The 16,070-nt window shown below is 38.6% G+C and overlaps 2 protein-coding genes across 4 annotated transcripts in view; one reads left to right on the forward strand and one right to left on the reverse strand.

Moving 5' to 3' along the window:
• Positions 1-16,070, forward strand: part of LOC103216306 (histone H3.3A-like) — an 85,316-nt gene that overhangs the window by 31,050 nt on the left and 38,196 nt on the right. The window lies entirely within an intron of this gene.
• The window catches only part of LOC103216805 (cytochrome P450 2C3-like), a 42,638-nt gene continuing 34,469 nt past the window's right edge, over positions 7,902-16,070 (reverse strand). For all 3 annotated transcript variants that reach the window (XM_073019189.1, XM_073019188.1, XM_073019187.1), the window contains 3 exons: positions 14,975-15,162; positions 10,528-10,669; positions 7,902-8,316 (listed from right to left, as the gene is read on the reverse strand). In XM_073019189.1, coding sequence (XP_072875290.1) covers positions 8,135-8,316; positions 10,528-10,669; positions 14,975-15,162 — 512 coding nt within the window. In that variant the 3' untranslated portion in view covers positions 7,902-8,134. The remainder of the gene's footprint in view (positions 8,317-10,527; positions 10,670-14,974; positions 15,163-16,070) is intronic.

The raw sequence follows: 16,070 nt of genomic DNA on the forward strand, positions 1-16,070 counted from the left end.
CCAGGCACATCTTCCAGGCAAAGACATCCCTGATTCACAGGATTGACACAAATTATCCCAATGAACAATGCCCTATCCAAACTCAGCCACAGACCCGCCAGCACGGTGAAAATGAAGTGTCTTTGTAGTTAGCTGCGTGCTGCTTCAGTGCAATCAGGGGCTCTTGTTTCAAATAGCTTCAGTAATTTAATTACTTTGTGGCCTAACCCAATAGAATGGGAATGCATTCTTTCATTATAAATTACATAAACATCATTATGTTCACAGAAAATTGAGAAGAAAATTGCCAACCATAACCTGTCCGCTAAAATCTCAGCTGGATCCTTTCCATTCCAGCCACATGCATTCCTTTCATGAGCAAGAATCACAGTGTTCTTCACTCCTGATTATCTCAAAGTGCCTTCTCTGTCTCTATAAATGCCTTCTAATTCTCATGACTAGGTGCTTGGGTCTCCTCACCTATAACACACAGGCAATAGTACCTTCCTTGCCTGGTTCACAGGGTTGGTTGTGAGGATGGAACATGTAAGTACTTTGTGATCTGTCGATGTCCAGGCTCAGGGACTGGGCAAGCCAGGCCTTGCCTCTCATACTTTCCTTCTGTCATTCTGGGTGCTTCAGCATAGGATGAGATGTGCAGAGTGATGAGGCCTCTTTTACCCTGGGCTCCACTGTCTAAGCCATCCCATCCCTTACCCACACGGCTGACTAGCTGCCTATTTGGTTTTTTTGCTGTCATTCTTAGGCCCAGGACAGTCCTATGTTTAATCTGAAGGCAGAGTGATACTTTGCTTTATTTTTTTTAATTTATTTTTTTAGAGATGGAGTCTCAGTCTGGTGCCCAGGCTGGAATGCAGTGGCATGATCACGGCTCACTGCAGCCTCAAACTCCTGGGCTCAAGCAATGCTCCTGCCTCAGCCTCCCCAGTGGATAGAACTACAGGCACACACTACCATGTATCATTAATTTTGCCATCATTTTTTGTAGAGACAGGATCTTGCTATGCTGCATAGGCTAATCTTAAACCCCAGGCCTCAAGTAATTCTCCCTCCTTGGTTTCCCAAAACACTGGGATTACAGGCATGAGTAACCATGCCCAGTTCAGAGTAATATTTTAAACACACCAATCAGACCCTGTCATGCTGTAACTCTATGTATTCTCAACTGATTTAGAATCAAATACAGTTTTAATAGCAAAATACAACTTTAATCAAATTCAACTATTTTGAAGTAAATGTTTATCACAAAATGGACAAAGGCCCTAAAAGATATGGCCTCGTTTCCCTCTCCAGAGATATCTCCTGCTACCCCTGACTCACTCTGCTCTACTTAGACTAGCCTTCCTGCTGGGCCTGTGACAAAACAACCACATAGCCTTTGTGCTTACTGTTCCCTCAGCCCGCAATGTCCTTCCCAGGTGCTACTATGGCTCCCATGCTTCATCTAGGACTTAAAACAGTCTACCCTAACCCCATCTCTCTTTACCCCCTAGAGAAAGTGTGAGAAAGCTCACACTTCAATCAGGGCTTACTGCAGCCTCAACAGTTCCTCTCCATTAGCCTCTTGAGTAGCTTGGACTACAGGACCAAACCACCATACCTGGCTAATTTTGTCTTTTTTGTAGAGATGGAATCTCACTATGTTTCACAGGCTGGTATTGAACTCTTGGACTCAAGATATCCTCCCACCTCAGCCTCCAAAAGTGTGGGGATTAAAGGAATGAGCCACCATGACCGGCCTCCAGCCTTTCTTTGAGTTATATGCGTGACTCTTTGAGTCTTGTGTTTAGAACTTGCTTTATAGGAAGTGTAGTGCACTATTTTGATAAATCTTTTTTCTATTACACTTAGAACTATTTTCAAATCAAGGTCAGATCATGGAATGTACTGGAGAAGTTTTCCTCTTCTTTAGTATAGGTTATATCTGGAACCCTTCAAGGGAACACCAAAAATCATGAAATCCAAACCACAAGGCCATCACACAGTCACCCAGCAAATGGCTTCGTAAAGTATTTCCATGCTAAAAAGAAGAAAACAATTTCTCTTTTATGTCATAAAGATATGACAATACTTTTACGCCACTGGACAATTTACAAGGCACTTTCAATATCTATTACCTTACCAGACGCAGCTGATTCAAAAATAACATCCTAAGAACCAAAGTCTAAGTCTTAAACGTTAGACTATAAATATTGACCTGACACCAGAATATATTTAAAAAGTAATTAGGACAAAAATATGAATGAAAAATGGAGCAAAAATGTCTCATTTTATATTATTAAATAATAATAACAACAATGGAACAGTACTACAGTGCCATGGCTTCAGAAAACATAATGAACATGCTGGAGTCTCCACAGGAAAAAGTGTTGAGGGTGTAACACTGGAAGTAACACTTTCTTCTCAACCCACTTTGCAAAAGTTTTAATAAGAAAATACAAGAGTTGAACCAAATACAACTCCTTTGGAGTAAGGATACATTACACAAAGTGTCCTAGTTCTTGTTTCTCCCTGAGTCACACTTAGCGCTGATGTGTACCAGTTTCCTAAAGGTTTAATCTTTTCTCCCACTATTTTAGCCCTGAGAGCCTGCCTCCCCAGGGATATTCCAGCCAAACCCCTCCCAGGCTGAAATAGCCAGGCAATAAGGATCCCAGTAGTCCTTAGAACGTAAGAAGAAATCCGTCTTGAGTCCATCTCCCAGAGAGGGGTTTTGGAGGCTGAACCTGCAGACTTTATGTGACTCTCAGGCTTGCTCCAGCCAAAAGAGCACCCGGGGTGAGGGTTAGAAGGTCAAGGACCAGGAAGTCAAGGGTGCAGTGAGCTATGATCATGCCACTGCACTCCAGCCTGGGTGATGAAGTGAGAATCTGTCTCAAAAAGCAAAAAAAAAAAAAAAAAAAAAAAAAAAAAATAGGTCAAGAAGGACAGAAAGGAGCCAACCCATAACTCTGGGATGAGCTACTACAACCAAACAGGATGAAAGTCTACCTCCTCATAATCATAGAGTGACCAGAGTGAGGATAAAGGGTCTGTTTTTTTAACTTGAGCCATCATCTCTTGTGGAGGCAAATTTTCTGCATATAACTCCTAGCTAAACAAGAATACCATAAAAAAAATTTTCCCACAGCTGATACAACCTTAATAGGGGCATTTTCTCTCATAGTAAATGACTTTTTATATTTTAGTAAAACTACCTATTTACTAAATAAAGATTCGTATGTTATGAAGCAAAGATTGGAACAGAAAGGGGGATGACTTGATTATGGAAAGCATCCAGACAGGAGAAGATGGTTTCTTCATAAAAATATTTTTCCCTGTTTTACTCACTCAATACAACTAAAAACTCTCAACTTTATATATAAAACAACATGAGAAGTCTCTGACAGGGCAACAGAAGGCAGACTGGCTAGGGACCCTGCATCCTGAGGACCATGGTGGTGAGCTCCCAGGGTGTTCCTGTTGCCTTGGACATCCCAGACCTGGAGCTGAGGGCAGCAACCTGGAAAGGGCAATGGGCACATACAGAAAAAGTCTCAAGAGGAGCCTGCTGTCTCTGACCAAATGGCCAGAAAGGGCAGCCCAGCAAGGCACAATACTTTGAAACAGTAACACCTTTCCCCAGCCAAATGCCTGAAAAGGCCAAGTGGGGAGTCCAGGCTTCCACACTCAACATACTATAATGAGGTACCCCAAATACCCTACTGAGTTGGGGACAGAAAAGGCCCAATAAGGAGTCCATATTTCATCCCTACCCAGATGTAATGAAGAAAGCCTAGTGGAGAGCCAAATCTCTCACCACTACTCAGCAGTACGGAGGACATCCCCAGTGCTGTCCGTGGAGGCCATGTGTGGAGCTAGATATCCCACCCCTGTCCATCAGTAATGAGGAGCCCCCAATAACCTCAGATGTGAATGTAGGCTGAGTGAGCAAACTAGACTTTTACCCCTACCTGCCAGTACTGAGGCAGCACTGCTCCTCTTCCTTGGCCATAGGGTTCTGAGAGGAAGCCAGTGAAAGGAGGTTTTAGTAAGATCCAGAGTTTTATAACATCATAAAAAAATATATCCAGGATTCAACTGAAAATTACATGTCTTAGAAGAAGCAGGAAGATTCAAACTGCAAATAAGACAATCAAAAGCTACCAATACCAAGATGACAAGAGATGTCAGAATTATCTCACAAAGCTATTAAAGCAGTCATCATAAAATTATGAACACATTTGAAACAAATGAAAAATGTATAAAGTCTCAGCAAAGAAACAGAAAATAACAACAAATAAATAGAAGATATAAAGAATGAAATAGAAATTCTAGAATAGAGAAATAAATAACCAAAATAAAACTACAGTTGATGGGCTCAGTGGTAGCATTAATGAAACAAAGGAAAAGTGACATTAATGAGACAAAGACAAAGTGAACTGAAAGACAGAACAACAAAAATAACCTAATAAGAAAAACAGAGAGAAATGGACCAGAGAGATAAAAAGAAATGAGAAGAACCTCACAGACCTATGGGACTATATAAATGACCTAAAAATTATGTAAATGGAGTGCTGTCGGAAGAGAAGAAAATGTGGGACTGAAAAAGTACCCGGAGAAATTTTGTCTGAAGATATCCCAAATTTGGAAAAAGACACAAACCTACAGATTCAAGAATCATAGTGAACATCAATCTGGATAAATTTTTTTTAAATCCACACCGAACGCTTCTGGGACATTTTCCAAAAAGGAAAACAAATAATTTTCAAAGCAGCCAGAGAAAAATTACACCTTACCTAGCGGGGCACTTGTCATCAGCATCCGTGTAGAAATAGGAATTAAGTGCTGGGAAAAAAAAAATCTGCCAGCCTAGCATTGTATATCTATTAAAAAAGTATTCTTCACAAATGAAGAATTCAAAACATTCTTATATGAAGGGAGACAAAGATAATTTATCTCTAGCAAACCTACCATAAAATAGTGTTTAAAGAAAGTTCTCTAAAGTTCCTTTATAGGAATTTTTTTTTCTAATTAAAAAAAAAAAAAAAAACACAGAAAACAACAAGCATGGGTACGGACGTGGAGGAATCTGAATTCTCCTACTCTGATGGTGGGAATGTAAAGTAGTGAACCTATGGTGGAAAACAGCGTGACAGAGTCTCTCAAAAAATTAAAAGTAGAATGTCCATACGATATAGCAATTACATTTCTGTGTATATACCCCAAAAAACTGAAAGCATCAAACTGATATTTGCACACCCATGTTCATTGCAGTATTATTCACAATAGCCAAAAAATGGAAGCAACCCATTTGTCCATCAGCAGATGAATGCATGAACAAAATGTGGTTTCTACAGACAATGGAATATATTCAGCCTTAAAAATGAAAAAAAAAAGTCGGATACATGCTACAACAAGGAAGATGGATGAACCTTGAAGATATGATGCTAAGTAAAATAAAACAGTCACAAAAGGACAAATATTTTATGATTCCTCTTCCATGTGGTACCTAGAATAGTGAAAAAAAAAAAAAAACACCAAACGGAAAGTATAATGGTGGCTTCCAGGGGCTGGGAGGAAGAGGGAGTGGGGAGGTAGTGTTTAATGGGTACAGACTTTCAGTTTTGCAAGGCGAAAATGTTGCTGTGCGTGCTTGCTCCTGCCTGTAATCTCAGCACTTTGGGAAGCCAGGTGGGAGGATTGTGTCAGGCCAGGAGTTGGAAAATAGCCTGGGCAACAAAGAGAGACCCCATCTCTGAAAACAATTAAAAATTACTTAAGTGTGGTAGAGGCTGAGGTGGGAGAGTCATTTGAGCCCAGAAGTCTGAGGCTGCAGTGAGCTATGAAGAAATCATTTCCTCTGTCCATTCTGTTTCACCACCGACAAAGCAATTCTATTCAATTACACATTTGTACTCTCAAGACCTAAATAAGGCATTTTTACTCCAGTTTGCTTTGTGTTTTAGTGGTTTCTCTGAAATAATTCTGTAAAGTCTCTCTCCTTTCTTATGTTAGCTTAATAAAGTCATTGTTCAATTAGCTTTATGCCCCACTATTAATGGGACAGAGATTTCCTTAGACATCAGAAACCAATAAATTTCCCAGTCTTTGCAAGAGGCTCTGTGTGCGTGTTGGGGAATGCCTTTAACACCTACCTGGGCAGTTTGTAAATATGCTAGCTAACTAAAAATCTTAAAAGAAGGAATTGAAAAATAAGATGTTCATAGAAAGCTTTGAAGAGTGGTGACACATTTCTGGAACATAGAAGGCCACACAGGCTTAGGAAATATCTGAGAATGCCCTAAGCCCTCCCTCTGACTAACTTTGAGGCTCTGAGAGCGGAACATTACATTTCTCTAGCGAAAAATGTCTGCAGAAATAAGAAAATGTATAGGAGTAGATTATTTAAAGCAAGACTATGGCCTTATAATGAGGCCTTTTCAACTGCAGGTTTATTCTAATCCTTGGTTGCAAACCTTCATAATGGCCTTTAGGCTTCAACTGAAATAAAAGTGCTTACTTGGTCTTTCTCGCTTGAAAAGCTCTATACTCCATTTAATTTCCTCTAACTCTGAGAATTTGCCAGAAATTATTTCCCAATTCTAAAGTTTCTCAATGAAATTTTATAGCCAGATTTGCAGCCTTTCAGCTACTGATTTCAAATCAGCAATCATTTCAACAGATAAATTGCATAAAATATCGGGCTTGCCAATATGAATTTCCTAAACTGTTATCCTGTCTCCACGAATCTTTACAACTTTTATCAGTTTCTGTAAAAATGCATATTTGCACGTCTATGTGAAAGAGAGATGGGTAACTGAGAGGAAACAGCAGAGACAGAAACAGATATTGACAAAGATTTGCAGTAGGTGCTATTTCTTAAAACTTCTGGTCGTTACAGTGAAACATTATTTGCAGATGATAGGATTTACTATTTGAAAACTCCATGAAAGGTAACCCAAAATTGCTAAAATTATCAAAGAATTCAATCTTCAGTATTTACACAGATTTGGGGAAATAGTCTTTCCATTATACTCATGTTAGAAAAGTAAACACATATATAAGTTCTAGTGAACTATATTCCAGTATTTATGAAAAGTAAAAGATTATATACATTATGGTGCAGCCATTTTTATCTATAAAACCACCTTAAAGAAATAATATAAGATGTATGCAGATAGCAGCACTTGTAGTATACAACAGTTCAAAAATAATCTAAACATCATTGAAGCTGGAAATAATTCTGAAAATATGGAATAGCCATTAAATAGGACATTATGAGCTACATTTCTTTATGTTGCTTTTTAAAATATCTATATGTTACTATACAACTGTCGCCTCCAAATCACAGCTATATTCTACATATACACATAAACACACATATACACATATTTCTGTTTGTGTATATTCAAATACATGTTCCCCTTTTCTTTGCCTTAATATGTCTGTACAACTGTGTGTGTCCCTGTATGTGTGTATTTAACCACTGGGGGAGAAAAGAATGGATAACCCTGGACAGACTGGCTAATTCAAGTTTATATCATGTCATTCCCTTTGGCTAAAGTGACCTTCTTTTCTTTTCTCCCTGCATTTATACACATGCATATACATGCTAAAATAAACACATATACAACATATATATCCAACACATGCATATATGTACATGTAATTATATTTTAATAGCCACTGGGGGAAAAAAGAAAGTATATAACCTAATCTGTCAAGAGATCATTTGCCTAGACAGGTAGATAGGAGTGAGAGATTAATAAAGCTCATGTTTTAATACTTTCAACATTTTTTAAAAATCTCACACAATAATTTCTGATTTCTCATTTGTGGTAGCAAAGCAAAATATGGCATTTATAGGGTGCTTTCCATTTCATATGACTACAGATAAAATGTAGCATATGATCTTAAGATTGTGTTACAAACATAATTTTATTGGAAATGAAACAATAAATTTTCTTTCATACAGGGAAAATTGGAATGGATTTTGAAGGATGGATACAATCAAAAGAGATAGGGCTCAGAGATGGCTTTCCTCCTATTAAGATAGGAGGAGATAATGGTTGACACACAGGCAAGGAAACATCTGCATTTTTTACATGGGACTGAACAGCCTTGCTCTGCAATCTAGCAGCTAGACACTTCATCAGACTGGGATGAAACAAAGCTCATAGAAGGGTGGTATAGTGCCAAAGCCTTTGTGAACTGGGGTGGTGTCAATATCCTTTGGATCAACCAGAGGTTTCAAGGTAAAATTCTGCAAAATGGTGGTCAGGATTAAAAACAGCTCCATGCGGGCCAGGCCTTCTCCAGCACAAATTCTTTTTCCTAAAAATTACACACAAGATCATTACTCATTTAATTCTTTAGCTGAGTTAGCATACAGGGAGGCTGAAATTAATGTGGAATGAAGAAATATATTAATGAATGACTAATGAACCTACAACTTTTTCTATTTACACCCAAACCTGGTTTCTTTTCTATTCTTTAGCACATATTTCTGTGAATGTACTATATGAAAAAAATCTTTTCTGTCCATGCACATTGGAACTGCTGTGTTGCAGCTTGCCAGTGACATCTTTACACACACACACACACACACACACACATCTATCCCAACTGGCATGATACACAACACTGTATCTACTTCTCCATATACTTCTGACCCTGGACTTGACAAATAGATTTATTTGTCCTTATCTGGATTCTAAAGGATAATCAATCTTGCCACATATCTGCTCTAAAAAAAATAGTCAAGAGCTTATTATTGCCAGGTATAAAAAAGAAGTGTCACCAAGTGGCCACAGGCAATTCTTAGGGCATCATTTTTTTCCACATCTTCCACCCAGTTCCCCTCACCCCAGCCATTACTAATGATTCACCACTCCCAAAACAGATTGGCAATTTCAAGATTCCTCTCAGATTCCAGGTATTCTTCTACCTGGAATGGTCTCCTACTCTGCTTTGCCTGCCAATAGTCCCCATATTCTTCCAGATTCAGCTCAGATGTTATTTATTCTATGAAATCTTCTTTGATACATCAGGATATACAATTCACGCTCTCATGTTTTCCACAATATTCATTAATGCTTCTGATACACTACATTTCACATGAACTGTAAATTATTCATCTGTTTTACAAACTGGAGTACAAACTCTTAAGGTAAACCCTTAGATCTTATAATGCACACAGTAATACACACTGTCAGGACAAAAGCTGGCCTGCAAGCCATGTGAAATGAATAGAAATCTTGAGCAGGCTCATGGTGCAATAGTGGACTCCAAAATATGAAAGGAGATAAGAAGTCACATAGCAACGGCTTTTTTGAGATTATCTCTGAGCAATGCACATAATCTTGAGAACACAACATCAAGGCTTGCTCTACACTTATTTTCTTATATAATTAAACAGGAACAAATCTCTTATTTTTGCCTCTGTTTCAGTTATTTCTGTTGGAAACGTCTTCTACCCTCCTATCCTCCTCCTACTTCTTTGAAGTGTGCTGAATATTCTCCATTTCTTCCTCTTTCCAGATCCATTTTGTGTTTATCTCATGTGCCTTTCTATTCCCAGGAAACTGACCTCTAAGAACTGCATTAAACCAGGAGGTAGTTCCTTTCTGGTTTCTGGATACATTCAGAGGCTCAGATGTTGAAAAGTTCAGAGTATTTGTTCCCTCCATCCTACTCTGTCAGACTAGTTTAACAGTGGCAACATCCCTCTACCTAAAGATGCTTCTCTTGATGAGGAATCTGCTCATTATTCAGGTGCCAGCAACACTCTCCTTCTTTTGAATCTTTTGATCTAGGATTGTAACATCTTCTTGCTGATGTTAGTCCTGAGTTCTTCCCCACATTTTGTTACTCCCCTTGTTTGGCCCACACCTCTCAAAACCATCTCTTTATTAAACTCTCTTTTATTAACTTTTTTGACATTGCTGCATGTTTCTTTCCAGGACTATCAAAAATTGAGGGAAGATACTCAAATGTGATTTATTGCAAGAAAATTTCACTTACTTTCCAACTATTCTGCCCCTGTCCCTCTCAAATAAATCATCTGAAGCGCTCTCTCTCTCTCTCTCTTGCTCACGTTCTCTCTCTCTCCCTCCCTTTCTCTGGACTCCCAAAGAAACCTCAAGCATAGCATTTGTGATCTTGGAATTTCATTGCCTGTTCATTGGTTTTCCTTTCTCTTAGAGAAAAAATCTAATACTTACTCACATTTGTATGCCTGACCTGAGCATTGCATTGCCATATGTAAGGTACTCAGTGAAGTTTATTGAGTGAACTGGCTTCTCAGGGTAAATGAGAAAAGTTTTACTAGAACTGGACTTCTAGGAGGAACTTTTAATGACCTACGTAGTGGACCAGGAAGCAGAATCTATGAACGCAGTCACCAATCCCATGAGAAATAACCGTCTTTGGGAGTGGTGCCTCTGACCTTATGCAAATGGAAAATTGTTCAGCCCAGAGCAGCCTCCATGCAGAGTCCTTCCTTATCTTACATGACCCCGATGTGCACATAAAAAGCTTGCTTGCCTGCTGAAAAAGCCATGAAATAATCACTCTTTTTAAAGTTGCCACTTTCGTCCAGGAAGTGGCCAGGGTCAAACTTCTCTGGATTGGGAAATTCCTTGTCATCGTACAGGACAGAAGTCAGATCTGTTAAGATTGTTGTGCCCTGAAAGAAAAAAGATAAACCAGATCAAAATACAGTGTTCATGGGATGCAAAAGCCATGGATACGAAAGGCCAACATTTTGTATGCATGAATTCTGCAGGGCTGACTATGGGACTTGAGTATATGTGCATTTTAATATTTACAAGGAGTCCTGCAACCAATTCCCCATGAATACCAAGGGATGACTTTAAATTAAAACCTGTATAAACAGACAAAGAAGGTGATCATATAACGATAAAGGGGAATTTCATCAAGTGGGTATAAAAATTATAAATGTACATGAACTCAACATCAAATCACTTAAATATATGAAGCAAATATTAATAGACCTAAAGGAAGAAACAGACTTCAAAACAATAATAGTAGAGAACGTAATACCCTATTTTCAGCAATAGACAGATCAAACAACAAACAGTGGTGTTAAACTGTTCTTTTGACCTGACTTAGCAGGTACGCACAGTACAGTCCACCCAACAGCTACAGAATACACATTCTTCTATACAGCATATGAAACATTCTCCAGGATAGATTGTATGGTAAGTCACCAAACAAGTTTTAACAGAGTTTTAAACTTAAAATCAAATCAACTATTTTTTTCTGAAAATAGTACAATAAAACTAGCAATGAAGAAGAACAGAAAATATACAAATACTTAAAAATTAATTAACATGCTTATAAAGATCCAATGAAGTAATGAAAAACTTAAGAGGAAATATTTAACAATGTCTTGCGACTAACGATAATGGAAGTACAACATACCAAAAATCTATGAAATACGGTAGAATCAGTACTAACAATGGAGTTTAAAACAATTAACCTTTACATCAAAAAAGAGGATAATCTCAACTAACAATCTAACATTGAAACTTAAGAAACTATAAAAACCAAAACCAAACCAAATCCAAAATAAGTAGAAGGACAAAAATTGTAAATATTATAGAATAAATCAATAAAATACCAAATAGATATAGAAACTGAAATACAAAGAAGTCAATGAAAGAAAGTTTTGGTTTTCTTGAAATGATATACAAAACTGACAAACCCTTAGCTAGACTATGAAGAAAGAGAGAAGACCAAAATAAGTAAAACGAGAGATGAAAAAGAGGCCATTACAACTGGACCACAGAAATGCAAAGGATCATTAGAGACTATTATGAACAAATATATGCTTACAAATTGGAAAATCTAGAAGGAATGGATACATTTCTGGACTCATATAATGTACCAAGATTGAATCATGAAGAAATAAAAAATCTGAAAATGATAATAATTGAATAACAAATTAAATCAGTAATAAAAATCTCCCATCAAAGAAAAGCTAAAGACTATTATTTTTGGCTTCACTGCTGAATTCTACCAAACATTTAAAAACACTCCAAGAAAAATTCTTTTGAAATTCTTCTGAAAAATTGTAAAGGGGGAAATCCTTCCATATTCATTTTATGAGGTCATGATTCCCCTAATATCAAAGACAAAAGAAGAAAAGAAAACTGCAGGCCATTGTCTCTGAAGAACATAGATGCAAAAAATCTTAACAAAATACAAGTAGGCCCAGTGTGGTGGCTCATGCCTGTAATCCTATCACTTTGAGAGGCCGAGGTGGATCACCTGCGGTTGGAAGTCCAAGATCAGCCTGACCAACAATTAGCCAGGCATGCTAGTGCATGCCTGTAATCCCATCTACTCGGGAGGCTGAGCCAGGAGAGTAGCTTGAACCCAAGAGGCAGAGGTTGCAGTGAGCTGAGATCATGTCATTGTACTCCAGCCTAGGTGATATAGCGAGAGTCCATCTCAAAAAAAAAAGTGACTTGGGTGCTGTTAAAGGCATTCAGTTTCAAATGCAAATGGAAAAGGTTTCAAAAATTTGCAGCCTGACAATGCAATAGAAAAGAAAATCCCATTTCTGGGGAGAAATTCAAGCTGGCTGCAGAAATTTGCATAAGTAACAAGAAGAAGAATGTTAATCACCAAGAAAATGGGGAAAATGTCTCCAGGGCATGTCAGAGATCTTTGTGGTAGCCCTCCCATCACAGGCCTGAAGGGCTGGAAGGAAAAAGTGATTTCATGGGCTGGGCTCAGGGTCTCAATGCTATGTGCAGCCTAGGGTCTTGATGTCCTGCATCCCACATGTGGCTGAAAGGGGTCAACATAGAACTTTGGCTATGGCTTCAGAGGGTGCAAGCCTCAAGCTTTGGAGACTTCCAAAGGGTGTTTAGCCAGAACTTCTACTAGGGCAGTGCAGAAGGGAGATGTGGGGTGGGAGTCCCTATACAGAGCCCCTACTGGGGCACCAGCTAGTGGAGCTATAAGAAGAGGGCCACCATCCTTCAGACTCCAGAATGGTAGATACACTGACAGCGTGCACCATGTGCCTGGAAAAACTGCAGACACTCAACACCAGCCCATGAAGGCAGCTGGGAGGGAGACTGCACCCTGAGAAACTACAGGGGCAGAGCTGCCCAAGACTATGGGAACCTATGTTTTGCATCAGCATGACTGGGATGTGACACATGGAGTCAAAGGAGATCATTTTGGAGCCTTAAGATTTGACTGCCCTACTGGATTTCAGACTAGTGTGAGGCCTGAAGCCCTTTTGTTTTGGCCAATTTCTCCCATTTGGAATGGCTGGATTTGCCCAGTGCCTGTACCCCCATTGTATCTAGGCAATAACTAACTTGCTTTTGATTTTACAAGTTCATAGGCAAAGGGACTTGCCTTATCTCTTATGAGATTTTGGATTGTGGACTCTTGAGTTAATACTGAAATGAGTTAAGACTTTGTGGCACAGTTGGGAAGGCATGATTGCTTTTGAAATGTGAAGACATGAGATTTGGGAGGGGCCAGGGGCAGAATGATACGATTTGGCTCTGTATCCCCATCAAGATCTCATCTTGTAGCTCCCACAATTGCCACGTTTCATGGGAGGGACCCAGTGGAAGATGACTGAATCCTGGTGGTAGGTCTTTCCCATGTTGTTCTTGTGATAGTGAGTGGGTCTCATATCTCATGGTTTTAAAAATGAGATTCTCTGCACAAGCTTCCTATTTGCCTACTGCCATCCATGTAAGAAGTAACTTGCTCCTCCTTGCCTTCCACCATGTTTGTGAGGCCTCTCCAGCAATGTGGAATTGTAAGTCTAATAAACCTCTTTCTTTTATAAATTGCCCAGTCTCAGGTATGTCTTTATCAGCAGCATGAAAACAGACTAATACAAATGGATTTCAAAATGCTAATAGAGAGGTTCTTGAACACTCTCATCACAAATAAATAATAAATGCTCAAGGTGATCGAGATACTAATTACCCTGATTTAATCATTACACAACTCATACATGTTTCTAAACATCATGTTCTCCAAAAATATGAACAATTATTAGGTGTCAATCATAAATAAAAGAGAATTGATCATGCTCACAGGCTGATAAAAAGGAGCCAGGAAGAAGGGAGAAGATGAAGAGGAAGGAAGAAGAAATAATTATTTAAGAAAGATAATTGAAAATGTAAGAGAGAAGGGATCCATGCCACAGTTAAAACAGCTTATAGTGGAACAAAAGAAAGCCCATCTGTCACAGTAACTGACATGAAAGAGAATCAAAGGTTGTAAATGTAGCCAAGTATGTAAATCTAATGGAAAGCATTAGAGGAGTCCACTTCCAGTGACTAATTTTTCTGTGAGATGAAAGAGCAGGTCACCTATTAAAAGTAAGATAATGAAAGGTTGAGAAGAGTTCAAGGTTGAAAGTCATTGTGGAGCATGGTGAAGCAAGTTGAGTTAGATTCTAAAGCAGGATTGTTGGGTAAGATTGACAATACTTTTGGCATTGATGAAAATTAAACCACCACATTTGGCATTGATGATAACAATATCAACTTGCTGGGCTGCATGGTCTTTTCCAGCACAGGTCAGTAGCCAATAATCAGGCAGGGAAGGAGGAGACTTTTATGTTGGACTTTTCACAAGTCAGTCATAGGGACAGTAGAGAAGGGGTGGGATACAGGATACAGGTTAATTGGTAAGAGTAATAAAACATAAAATTGAAAGGAAGGGACAGGATAGCACACTGGGCTAATGGAAAGGCAGAGTATGGAGCTATCAAAGCATGGAAAATCCTGTGGGAGTCTAGGCACTATCACATTTAGAAACTTGTATCAAAAACTAGAAGGAAAGAAGTATGTGGTTACAGGGTAGGATGCCTGAGTTATGACTATGCCATACCTGTAGAAGATTAGGCAATCTACAGTTCTACTGCTATGATATTTGATTGCCTAAGACACGTAAGGAAGGGTATAGACATAATATCCCTCACCTTTGGAATAAGGTATTCTCTAAACCGAATGTCTTGAGTCACTGCACGGGGCACACTGGTGGGGATGAGGTCAATATATCTCTGGATCTCATGCACCACGGCATCCGTGTAGGGCATCCGGCTTCTGTCCTGCATGCAGACACTTCGGTTTTTGCCGACTACATGATCAATTTCTTCCCGCACTTTAGCTGGCAAGGCAGGAGTCAGAATTTATGAGAAGTGAAAAAAACTTGAAGTACCATTTGTAGGATCCCTTCATCATTGTCCCATTGTAGTTGGAGATGGGACAATGATGGAAAACTATGTGTCACTACCTCCATAAGAGAAAAAAAAAGGACACACAGTTTACATTTCTTGGGCAAATTGAAAGATCATTAGACACAGGTATGCAAGTATGAAATACAATTGCACCATGACATTCAATCCTCAACTTTGATTCCCTACTCTGTGTACTTTTTCTTGACAGACTCAGAGATCTGGGATCCTGAAGAATCACTGAAGACCTTGTAGTTTAGCCATTTTGTGTATTTCAATTTTATCTTAAATATTTAAGTTTCAATAATCTAAGAAGTACACAGTGCAGTTCAGGAAATGAGATATTAACTTGATTCAGCACAAAAACTTAAGAAGTTAAAATTTATTCAGAAGGTATTCATAATATAGGACAGACAAACTGCACTCTTCATTATATTACTTTATAATTCTTCAAAAAACTTCTATGTGGTACGTATAATTTCATGTACTTTACAAAGAAACAAGTCCACAGAAGTAAATAGTTTCCTAAGGATACTCAGGGAATATGTGGTCTTTCCCATATTATCCCCCTTGAACAGATAAGGGACCACAGATATGGAAAGTAATCATGTGTCTGCAGGTCAAGCAAGCCACCTATTAGTAGAATCAGAATTCAAAGGCACCGCTATTGAAGTCTACAGCTCATTGTTCAAAATAACAATGCCACACTGCTGCATCTGTTCCAAACCAAATCAAGAATCCTATACCATCGCAGGGAGAATAATGGCCTCTGCTCTTCAAATCTCTATCATTATTTAAACATTTTATTCTCCTTTTATACTAGGAACTAATTTGAATTGAA

Source organism: Chlorocebus sabaeus, chromosome 9 (assembly GCF_047675955.1).
Source record: "Chlorocebus sabaeus isolate Y175 chromosome 9, mChlSab1.0.hap1, whole genome shotgun sequence".
Lineage (NCBI taxonomy): Eukaryota > Metazoa > Chordata > Mammalia > Primates > Cercopithecidae > Chlorocebus > Chlorocebus sabaeus.